The following is a 12,868-nucleotide window of genomic DNA, read 5'->3' as shown; positions in this document are numbered from 1 at the left end:
CTCCACTAAATCACAGCTCACCACTGCCTCATAAGCATTTCTATTTCCTTGAATATGTTTAGCACCATACTATAAATCTATAAAAACACAGTAAACCTGATGACAGGTCTAATATAACACCTGTTTTTACAGAAGTATTAACTCACTGTAACCGGAGACCAGCACATCATAAAACAGACTATTAAAGTTTACTTGTATATGACAAAATAATACAACTATTCTCTAATAAAATGAATAGCACATTTCAAAAGTAAGCTTGTTGTATATATATTTCAGTAATTAGGCTGTTATTATTGTATGCAGGAAAAATGAAAGTTTAAGATAATAAAAGAATTAAAGAGGAATTTAATCCCAAAACTGGGTGGACTTCACAGTTCTACTTTTTGTGGGATTAGCGAAGAGTAGGAATGCCAGGGGGAACCTTACCCATTGTTAAGTTATTCATGGGAAACAAGAGTAATAAACCAAAACGAAAACTACTAACATTTTAGCCACTAAAGGCACGTGTTCCTTTACAATGAAGATAATGGCCAAGTAAGGATTGTGGTAGCTCAAATTCCAATTATCAAAGGTAAAAACCAGGGAAATACATTTCTTTATATGGAATGACCTATGTTATTTTATATAAAGAAATAGTAAAAATGAGCCCTAGTTAAAATGATATATACTTTCCCTTTAGAATATTTCTGAGCAGTGTTCTCCCCTCCACCTATTTTCCGGGTGCTCCACCCAGCTGTTTTTACTTGCCACCAGCTATTGGAGCCCAACAGAGTCCTGTTATAATAGAATAAGCCATTGTTTCTACTATTAGAAATTATTATTGCAAAGTATTAGTACTGCCCTCACCCAGCTGATTTTTAATGCCAACCGGCTGCTTCTTAATGTCACCTGGCTGGCAAAATTTTCTGGGGCTGAACATTGCTAAACATAGCCTTGGACATGTACAAAATTAACTGTATTCTGAAACTGACTTTTATCCATGTACAGGAATTGATTGGCTAAAAGGTGCTCACTGTGAAAACAAACTTTTACAGATAAAAAGGTTACAGACTTGACATTACAAACTCTACATCCTAATCCACAGTGGTTCTTTGTAAGTGAAATTGAAGATGCACATTCAAAAGCATTACCTGAAAGTGACTGGGTAAAAATTAAAATAATGCATGACAAAAAAACAAAAAAACGACTTCCAGGAAGCACTATGCTGAATCATTAAAGCTGTCTAAGATATTGTGGGATAACTGCTGCTGAAAAAACACTGGAACGATTCCAAATAAAGTTGGAGAGATGGCAATAATAATATTCTGCAACTTGCAGGTCAGCACAACAGGCCCATTGGCTCTGTCACAGGTATAGAAGTCTTTCTCGCTCATTTTCAGATACCAATTCCTACTGATAGGAATACTAAAAGTACTTATTTTGTGGCAGCATTAAAAAAAAGTATAACATTATAAAACAAATAACTCATTGATCATATAAAAAAAAAAAACCATTTTGCTAGAATTTCACCAAGGTGCACCCCACCATAGAACATTTAATATAAACATATGCTCAAGATGTATGGTGATCTAGCACTCATCATTCTATTTAAGATTTTCAAATGTCTACTGCATAAAATTCTGTGCAGAGGAACTTTATTCCAAATGCAATTACATTCCCAAATTTGTGAATTAAAGTAAGTTTATATATTTATTCCAGCACATAATAAACAGCTTTCACAGATGACACCTATGACACCAATGTAAAAAGTGAAAAATAGATGGTAATGCCAGCTGTGTAGTCCTATAGCAACCACATCACTTCCCAACAAGACTTATATCCCTCTCCTTATGACACTAAGGGGCAGATTTAACGCTCGGGTATGCATCATTACCGTTATTATGGTAATTTTAACACATTTTTGCTCTCGGCTCACAGAGCTGCAAGCACAAACCAGTGTTGAAATTACCGTACTAACAGTAATAATGCACCTCTTCTACCGAAGTAACGGTAATGATGCGCATCCCACATTGTTCTAAAGAACAACACAGGGGGGCACATTTAATTAAGATTCCGGTCCGCGGTAACGCGCGTTACCGCGGAAAGTGCGCAGTATTGCCAGTAATACGGTACCGCAATAACGCAGATTTTCGTACGCAACCCTATGGGCTGCGAACGAAAATCCACGTTATTGCGGTACCGTGGATTAACTTCGCAGCTCGTTCCGGCGCGATCCCACGGACCGGAATCGTAATTGAATATGCCCCTGGGAATTGAATCTGTCCTTAACTGTGTGCTCAGCCAATAACGGATGAAAAATATAGAAATCACTTCCCAACAATATTTCACATCAGTAGAGATAGCCAGGAGCTGGTACAGAAAGATGATTAACCCATATTAAGTGACACAGTGTCTGTTCACATGGGTTTCCTGTCAAATCACACTACAGAACCTAAATGCAAACAAAAAACAAAGAAAGACAGATGGGTGGATATAAAAGTGAGTGGTACTCCACAGGGCTTCAAAGGGAAATTCGAGATATGTTGCGGTACCATATTGTCACTTTACACGAACAGCTGCACATAATTGCGATCGCCAGGCCTAAGTCAATATGCCACTAAAAGTTGCATATACTCCTTTTATATTGAATTTAATCATATAATCAATTAAAGCGTTCTTAAAAACAGATCATTTGTCTGTAAAACTAACTTTTGATTTCTCTATGGACCATTTTTCAGATGATGCATACGATACACATAAAAATGTACTCATATCTTCAAAACACAGAAAATAATATTGCCATAAAATTACCATAATATTCTAAAGAAAATAAGATCATTATATAGCCAAATTGTTATTTATCATCCATGATGAGTGCTGCAAAATACACAGAGGATAAATACTGTACAATGTTAGTAATCCACATCAATCCAACCTGTTATGTTGCACAGCGAACACACATGCATAAATGGCACTCTGTGCCTACCATCCACTTTTGGATCTGTCCCCATTTTCTATCATGATAGCGGTGAGTGAGCTAGAAAAACGTAAGACTTGGAAATCAGAATCAAACAGATCAGTGATAAAGGAAACATATTTTACTTCAAGATGTACTGATTAACAAATATCCCATTTAAAAATAAAAAAAAACCAAACACATTGTGGGGAATTCAATTACCTGCCAAGTCCTGTCGGAGTCTTGCGCGATATGCAAAAACTATGTGCATTTCTAGGTATTAACATCGCTAATGAGACTCCATGGGGTGTTAGAGCACTAAACCATCAGCTCTATGAGCTGCAAGCAAGAATCAGCAATGTTTTACCTAATGTAATACCCGGAAATGCACGGAGATAACCAGACTTTGCGTTGAACTGAATTACGCTCTTAATTGTTGTTGCAACAAAAACTGTACAATAAAATAATGTGATCACTGACTTACCATTAGCGCCATAGCTACCTATGTATTTATAATCAATCACAAATACCACAATATAGACAAAACATGATAAAACCCGACAGAGCATTTAACTTGTTTTTTTGAGAGGGGCCTAATATGTAGGAAATGAAAACAAGTAAGGAAAGTAACCTATCCTTTTATGTGTTCATGGTTCAAAATGGTAAAATCCTATGGAAGCAACAGTTTACTTTAGATTTTATGAGCACACAAGCAATCATAGCTTGCTGCATTAGCAGTTTCATTGTCCCAACAGAGCTCCTGAGGTCTTTTCAAAGTCCCACAGGCTGTGTTGAAATACCATATACTATACTGGAGGATAGTCTTAATATGTTGGCAAATGGCTTGTAGTTACTAAAACAGTCAATCTAATAAAAAAAGTAGGATATGAATGACTTGTTTGAAGACAATGTTTACCGATTCTAGTAAACACTGAAATTACTTCAAATGAAATAGAACGCACAGCTACAGGAGCCAATGCACTCTGCATCTGGTTCACTTAAAATACCAAAGTCATATATGTGTTTCCTTTGGTTAATGTTTTTGCTTGTTTTGGAGAAAAAGGTGATCATGCTAGTGCAGCTGAAGTACATTGCCCTGAAGATCACATTCCTAAGTGGTGACTTGACATTGCTCTAGTGATAATACAAATAGGTGGGGAGTTATTTAAATAATTTGTGTACAAGAGGAGTAACACGCCTACTGCCAATCCAAATTCTTGTTTCTGTAGAGCTGTTCATCTCACTGCAGATTTTATTGATGCGACTGCCTACAATGCACTATATCTTTAACAAACTTCAATGCTTGGATATAGAACATACATTTTAGGATTACAATTTCAATTAAGATTATAGCATTTTTTCAAAAACATTTGTATAATATTATAATGTATTTAGTGTGTGTGGCAACAGACTTAGCAGCATGATATTTCAGCCAAACAAAGTCACTAGACAGTTATATCACATAATATGGTACTTATTTAAGAATCATCAAAATATATCAGTGAAGAGACTGAAGGTTTAGCAGTCTGGGTGGGTTGCAACGAATAACATATCCAGAAGTGACATTTATAGTCCTGACCTATGAAATGTTACTATAAACATAATCAGAAATGAAGCATGTGTTCAGGAATACACACTGACATTCTGTTAATGAGATTTAGGTTTCAACTACACACAGAAAACATGGCTGCTGCCTAAATTTTCTTTAAACAAGATGACAATGTCTAAGTGATCATTTAAAAACGATTTATGCCGTATGCATTTAGTTTATGGTATGTCTCGGATGTGCAATCCATACACTAGCCTCGCTCCTATTGCTCTTTATACTTAATGTTTTATCCCACACAGCATATTATATGGTATTAATGTAATTACAGTATAGATGCTGTGATCATAAAGACTTATCTAGATCTTGTGTACTTTAATACCTATGACACACTGCACTGAGCCTTCATGTTTCAAAATTGTTATTTGGCTGGAAAAAAAGCTTAAACTTGCAATTCTATAAATCTTACACTAAATCAGTGTAATCTTTTATCTACCACTGAAAGGGACATCATGAAAAATCATTAAATAATGAATTATCTTGCACAATCTTAATGAGGTAGGTTTTTGAATACAAAGAATCTACTCAATGTTACATAAAATATCCAGTGTCTCTACTAGTAGTTTGCATACAACAAGGTCTCACCTGCAACCTTCCTTGTTCCATTCACTCAGATAAGATTACTCAAACTATGTAGGGCAGACAATAGCCATCACTGACCACGAATTAAAGATAATGTTGCAGCTTGCTGAATTGTGAAACGTGGTTGATACTGAGACTAGAGAGAACACTTTTAGCTCCACATTGTTGTCATATTATTCCAACAATAAAAGCATAAGACCTAAAACTTATGCAACATTTTATTCACACAAAATATCTCACATCTATCTTTTTAAACAGATGTAGAACCCCAAATATCAGTTAAGCATAATGTTGATAAAAGTCCCATTAGATTTGAAAGCAAACTGACCAATTCACAATACTAAAAACATTATGAGCGCTAAGCACCATCACGTCTTCAGGTTTTGGGGGAATTCAATGATATGTATAGTCGTGAATAACCCCCAGAAAACAGAAGAGAGTAAGAAGGCAGCAGCAGGAACTCAGGTTAGTGGGGGGATCCCAGAAAAATAAATGGCCAGCAAATTGGGAGGGGAATCTCTGTACAATCTATGTTTACAATTTTCTTGGTAGGATTTCTGTGCAATATATGCTTTAAAATTTGGAGAGGAACTAATAAGTGCAATATATGTCCTGCAATTAGTAGGGGGTCTTAGTACAATATGCAAGCCGCAATTGGCGAGGCTTGCTACAATATATGGCCTGCCATGGCAGAAGAGGCTTTGTGCAATATATGGTTACCAACTGGGTGGTATTCACTTTTTTGCAATAAGTATGTGCTGTATACGACACACTATACTTTACATTTTATTAGAAAGCATTACGCTAAATTTGACATCTTAATTTTCATCTTCTATATTAAAATGTATATGATTTTATTGCAACTATGGAGCCCCAGTAGGGAGAGGAACTGTTTAATTGCTGCAGTAAATGGCTGTCATGCTACACATATTTTGTGTCTGCACCAAAGCTGACAGACAGTTATCAGGCAAATCAATTTATAGGCAGAGTACAAATGAAAGTCAAATTTTGTAAGGCACAAGATTTACCTCCTTTTGTTGTCGTTCCAGCTCTCGCATGCGAATGTCTCTTGCCTCTGCGCGGGCCGCTCGCTTGGCAGCCAGCCTTGCCTCTGCCTAAAAGAAGATATAGTGTTACATTTATTTCTTGTCTACTAAATTCAGTGTACAACTTGAATTTTACGACATTTTGATCATAACAAAATACATTTTTTCTATAAACTACTTTAATTTTTCAAAGACAGTTTTTGTTCCATGCTAAACATAAAAATCTTGCAAAACAACTCTGCCTCTTAATGTGCCAGGTATACATAAAAGTTTTGTAAAGCATATTTTATTATACCCATAAGTTGATGTTCATCTTTCCTCAAAATAGTGTCTATCCATTGGCTGGAAACAAATGTACTCATTTAAAGCGAAACAACTGAAGATAGATTAACCAAGTGCAGTCTCCTTTCAGCTCATGAACTTCCAGATGCAAAGGAACATTTGTAAGCTGCATGTGTATTCATTTCCAAACATTGCATAAGACAAAATTCTTCCATACATCATCCACAAGAATGAGGGAGAGTATGGGATGTTAAAGGCTCATTTATTTTTAATAAAGCTGGTATTCAGCAAAAGGTACTTATAATCTACTGAAGGAATAGGTCAAAAAGCACATCAATAAATGAAAATACAACAAATTTAAACTATGTTTTTACATTTTATACCGGAACATGTTTTTAATAAGAACATACAGAAATCAGAAGGGACCATATCCTTCATACAACAGAGGTATTATACAGACTCAATCAGCGTATAAAAGCATTCACAGAAGAGAACATTTCTGTCTGAATGGAAAACATCATCCGAGTTACCATGGCGTCACAAGTCAAAACAAATACATGGGAACAAACCTTATTTTTTCTGGCATCATCTTTACAGATTAAAATAGAAAAACTGCATTATAGTTACGCAAGTGTGTATTCCAAGCATTTGAGCAATCTATCATTTTTCAGAATGCCAATTAACTAATTCTATTGAATGCAATCTAAAATTGTGCAGCTTTTTTTTTTTTTTATTATTATTACTTCAGATGTCCCACAGTCATTCAACTGAAAACATGTTGGATACATAAGAAAATCATTGCACTCAGTCATCTTACAACTTTTTAACAGCTGATTACTAATTTAGGACACATTCAACAGCCTAGCAAGATCAGGGCCTAGAGCCCAAAGTAAATTACTCCAAGATGTATGAAGCTAAAACTGCACTACCACCTACTACATACACACTAACTTGGTGATCCCTCAGCAGTGTTTCCCAGGGTGGGGGGCTGTCAGTGGGTGCAGAGCATTGGTGTTGCAGGGCTCCTCTGAAGGCTTCCTGCAGTGCAATAATACAGCTGCTATCATTTCACTGCAGAAAATCATTACAGGAGCTCTGCAGCATCGATTCTTCGCTCTCTTTTGCTAGACTAAAGCGCATAAGAAGATCACTAGGGGAAGTTTTTACATATTTAAAAGGTAAAAACAAGATACACTTTGATCCAGGTTTTCAGCAAATTATTGCATATACAAGCAGCACAAAGAATAATATGATCTATACTGCATTCTAGGATTCTGCTTTCTATAGAAATAATTTCAAGTTCCAGGCAGTACCTCTGCTAGAGCACAACATCAAAATCAAGAGCTACAGCGGCAAAGGATTGCTTTCTACCTGCAGCAATACCGAGGAGATAGGAAGAAAAGTCTTTCGAAATTCTGATCTCATTACCCTGCCTCATATGGCATAGCATGCACTGCTGAGAGTTAAAACAATAACTAGTAAAAAAAAAAAAAAAAAATTTTAACTAGCTGCATCAATTGTATCATTTACAGTCTTGCTACATCCCACAGGCAGCATACTATAAACAAATAGTCATATTCCTCCATCAAGCTGCATCCTGTGAAGATGTCAGTCAATCATCATTGTCAACAGAGAATGGTTTGTGTTCAGCTCCAAAATGGTGCATGTGTGAAATATTCTGTGCAAAGTCACCTAATAAAACATTTCTTTAATTTACAGACTTCTGGTGGAATCTGCTTTGCATTGATAGTAATATATATAGCCTGAGCGTTTCAGCACTGTGTCATTTTATTGTACACTAGTCCATCGCAAAGGTAAGTGCTATATGGAAAGGCTACAATTACTTCCTGTTCTGAGGATTATTGCTGGCATAGCTATCAAAATCCACACAGGAAGGACTAAAAAAAAGGTTTTCCTTATAGAGTTAGTCTTATAGAAATTATTACAATTAGTGAAGGTTGATTGAAGTGTGTTTAAAACATTTTGCCATGCTATGCCCAGAAAAATGGGAGACTCCATAACATTCAGTAATTAAAGGAAACGTTATGGACTTTGATACTAATGTTCAGATTTTTTCAGCAAGTATAGCTACACCTTAAATATATAACCATGTCTATAATATTTCCCATCAATTATTAACACTGTTCCCAGTACGTAAACTCCTCTTTGCTCAATTGTTTACAGTCCTCGTTCTTATTCCCTGCTGCAATTTACCATTCTTGACAATCAATAGATAGAGAGAAAGATACACAAAAAGATACTCTGCTCTGGACTGTTCAGAAATAAGTAATGCCAAAATAGAGGAATTTTTTGTAAAGAAACAAACAAAAAAAAAACTCTATACAGTTAATCTGCTCATACACTCACTAATATATCTTATATATATTTTTCACACACACACACACACACATATATATATATATATTCATACAAATACATGTGTGTGTAAAAAAACACAATTAAACAAGTTTTCATCTAATGACACAGACAGGTCTACAGGTCTTACTACGTAAGTGATAGAGGCAGATCTTTGTTCGCAGTGTGTGTGTGTGTGTGTGGCCCATTATTCGTGTGTATGAGACATGGGAGAGGTGGGGAACACAGAGTGGCTAGTCTTGCATTATTATATAGTAAAGCATTTAACATTAATTTAAACTCATCAAATTACCTAAAGCTCTTGGGGCTAGGTGGCCGCCAGCAGTTCAGTTACATTTACTATACAGCAACTAAATTTTAAATTCAACCACTCTGTATATGTGTTCCCTGATATAGACCAAATTGCCATTGGATTTCCCTGCTCCAGACAATGCTGGCACAGAGTTGATAATGACAGGGGAAGGCAGGTAATTACAGCACGGACAAAAGCAGGGAAAAGCAGGTATGACAACAGTGACTAAAGCAGGGATAGGCAGGTAATGACAGTGGTGATCAAAGAAGAGCAAGGCAGGTAATGGCAGCAGTGACCAACACTAAGGAAGGCAGGAAAGAGAGCAGTTGAGGGCGGGCAAAAGTATGCTGAAAGCAAGACCGGAGAGAGGAAAAAGGATCACCGAGTGCTGGGACTGGACGAGAGAAAGAGTATTTTTGAGACCAAATAATTAATAGGTAGTCTGAGGTTGAATTGCATGTGTTTGGCGTTGTGTCTGTAGGTTGACTGTATGATGTCACTGTGTGTGGTTTTGGGTGAGGCCTTGTCATAGACAATCTGTTACCATAACTAGGTAAGAAGCGACTTCTGGTAATTTTGCGTTAGTATATGGATATACAAACACACACAAATACATGGTATTCTAGTTAATGAGGATCAAAATTTAATGGACAGGTAGTGGACAAATAAAACATATTTTTCTCATGCCATGGAATCTAATGTAAGGAATTGCTCAGGCGTGTTGCAGCACCATCATTCCATAACAATGTGACTCAACTAACTCCTGGTTGATTGTGATGGAAAATGCTGTAATCAAGTGTTCCAGAGTATCCCATAAATTCGGTTCAGATCCGGTAACTTTATTACGACGTAAGGATAAAATCAGTGTCATGATGATCAAATCATTGGCCATCCACATATGCTCTGGGTATCGCTATCCTGGTGTATGCACTTCTGGCCACTGTTGCACTTTGCTAATTGTTTTGCCTTGGGAATTGCATGCTGACATAATACAGCACTGCTCGTTAAGCATTAGCCCCTTTCAAACCCACTGAAGTATCCCCTTACAGCCATGTTAACCAAATTTATAGACAACCAGTGCCATCCAGGATTTTTATACATTGTCCTGAACATGCTGGGATGTTATTTGCTTAATTAGAGCATTTATCAAACCGGTGTGGAATCACTTTCTTTTAAAATGTTTGGTGTCCCCCATTTATCATGTGTTTCTATTTTTCGACCACTGCCTGTTTTTATAAATATTTTTTTTTCTAATCTTATACTTGTTTCACATATGATGCACCATTTATTACAAAATGTAGCCTCATTACATCTGAAAACCACACCTGTCAAAAGACATGTCCTGGCTCTCAGGGGTCTTCACAACAGCTGACAAGGCATTTAATCCTATATATAGAACAACAACTTCCTAGTTTCACAATTTAGCAATGACATAGCCTCAACTGTCTACATATAGCAAGGCCATCTGTTAATGCAGACTAAGGCTGGGTACAGACTACAGAAAATGTCTCCTGATGCGATATCGTTAACGATTTTACCAATGACTGAAAGTCCTGATCAGCATGCCGATTCATGTGTACACAGTATACACTTTTTACCTTCAGATCATGATCTTCATCTGTTATAACCATCGGGTGAAAAGATTGTGACTCTAAACTTTATGGAGATCTGCTTACACTGCTGGTAGTGAGTTTATACACACTTTAGAATTTCCCTGACATCATTCTAGAGTTTATAGAGTTTTTAGTCTGTTCATAAAATAAAATCAAACGATACAATGTGCTTTGGAATGATAAAACATGATCACTGGAGGGTAATCACTAATGTGATATCAGATCGAACGGTCGTTTATCTTGTGATTGGCACAATAATCTGGTGAAAAACATGTAGTGTGTACCCAGCCTACATTTATGTGCCTATTTACTAATACTCCAGCACTGAAATAAAATAAATAAATTAAAAACTTCCCTGCTTTAAATTATGCAGCTACACAAAGCTCGCTCAAGCGTTAAGCGCTACCACCTTCTTGGGATACAAATGTTTAAGCAGAAGAAAAAGGCACATATTAAAGTCCAATCATTTTGCATATTCTTTTCTGTGTTGGAGAAGGAGGTAGGTTTTCAATCTCTCATTTCCATAAGCCAAAAACAGGTTTAATTAGTGTTATCCATCAAAGCATATGGTCATTTAGTGAGCTGACCTCCTTCTGGCTCACAGAATGTTGCCAACAAACACTTCAAATTAGTTATTGTAAGAAAAAATTCATAATGCCATTCAATAGAAAGGTTAGGGTTTATTTTATCTCTACTTTTCCATAAGTAAATCATTAAAGCATACAGTGTTATTCTACATTTAAAAAACATACAGCTACACTATATGCTTAACCAAGATAAATGATAGAGTCCCATCAAACTTAATGACAATGCAAATCATCCTGAAAATTAGTAAAACATTTGCTCATCCTAAAATGTATTAAGTTTAGCCCTGTCTGGCTGGTGAAACAGTTATACATTTCTAGCAAAAAGAAGAAAACAAACTTTCTGTGCTAGACTGATTGGTTGTGATAGATTACTGCTCTGTGCAAGTTTGCATCCATATTAGTAATTAACCACAATTACATGTCTTATTATTATCATCATTTATATAGTGCCACCATAATAAGACACTGTGCACAAGGAATATTTAATCATTCATTAGTCTCTGCCCATGTGGCATACACTCTAAATTCTCTACCACACAAACACATACTAGGATCCTACCACTATGTTTTTTTGGACTGTGGGAGGAAACCAGAGCACCTGGGGAGAACATATAAAGTCCACAAAGATAGATCCTGGTTGGAAATGAACCTCTGCCTCAGTGCTGACAATTTACAAAACAAAGATCAGTCCCTTACTGTTTCTTCTTGCTTTACCTGCAGGTTATAAAAAAGTTTCCCTCTTACTGCCTGGAGTTCTCACAGCGCAGTGAACAGAAGACTCTTCTAGAAAAGATTCCTCAATGTACATTTAATATGAATACACCTTGTAAAAGCTGGACACATTTGGCAAAATGCTAATACAACTTGTACATTGTTTCATTGTTCCATCATTGGTTAGATACGCCTACCAGCAGAAGGTACTACTTATTGTAAGGTCTCCATCTCCAGGCACTTTGGCGTATGCAGTGCTCTGCTTACGTCCAGCCCTCACCGTCGCCATCATATGTTAGCAGTTTGATATCACTAGTACAGAAAGCTATTATGTGACAGTGGGGGAAGATGGATTCTTCGCAGTAATTGGTACACTGCTAGAGAGTGCATCTAATCAACAATCAGATGGGATAGGGACTTAGATTTGTCTAGGAAAAAAAAAAATAACACGAGGGGGAGGTGGGGGTGGAGGAAAAAGAAAAATGCAGGGCACTCTTGCTGTCACACATTTCAGGACCGTACTGCTGTTAAACCTTAGTGAATGTCATTAAGGTATGTAAAGGAACAGTGTTGCGAACCTGCTTTTAATTGTAAACAATATATCTATGCAGTTTTATATGGGCATGGTAATCGTGCTGAGAAGATAAAGTACAGTGCTTCAAGGAACAAGTGCACATCTACAACCAGAAATCTAACAATAGATTTACTCCATAATTGCATCGAGGAGAAAACACAATGCAATAAAGATATTTAAGTGTCTTTAATGATACATTATTCTGAAACATATCTCATACTGCATTCATACTGTCGCCCAAGCAATATCCCGGGTATATGAACC

General features: G+C 36.5%; 1 protein-coding gene across 11 annotated transcripts in view; it reads right to left on the bottom strand.

Moving 5' to 3' along the window:
• Positions 1–12,868, bottom strand: part of LRRFIP2 (LRR binding FLII interacting protein 2) — a 57,156-nt gene that overhangs the window by 34,330 nt on the left and 9,958 nt on the right. For 7 of the 11 annotated variants that reach the window (XM_075212619.1, XM_075212621.1, XM_075212620.1 and 4 more), the window contains exon 3: positions 6,152–6,238. In XM_075212619.1, the coding sequence (XP_075068720.1) occupies positions 6,152–6,238 (87 nt within the window). Of the gene's footprint in view, positions 1–2,965; positions 3,017–6,151; positions 6,239–12,868 lie in introns of all 11 variants that reach the window. The other 4 variants (XM_075212616.1, XM_075212615.1, XM_075212617.1 and 1 more) reach the window with 1 other exon arrangement.

The sequence above is a fragment of the Mixophyes fleayi genome, chromosome 5 (genome assembly GCF_038048845.1).
Source record: "Mixophyes fleayi isolate aMixFle1 chromosome 5, aMixFle1.hap1, whole genome shotgun sequence".
Taxonomy (NCBI): domain Eukaryota; kingdom Metazoa; phylum Chordata; class Amphibia; order Anura; family Limnodynastidae; genus Mixophyes; species Mixophyes fleayi.
The sequence above is the reverse complement of the archived record's forward strand: the minus strand, read 5'-3'. Positions and strand labels throughout refer to the sequence as shown.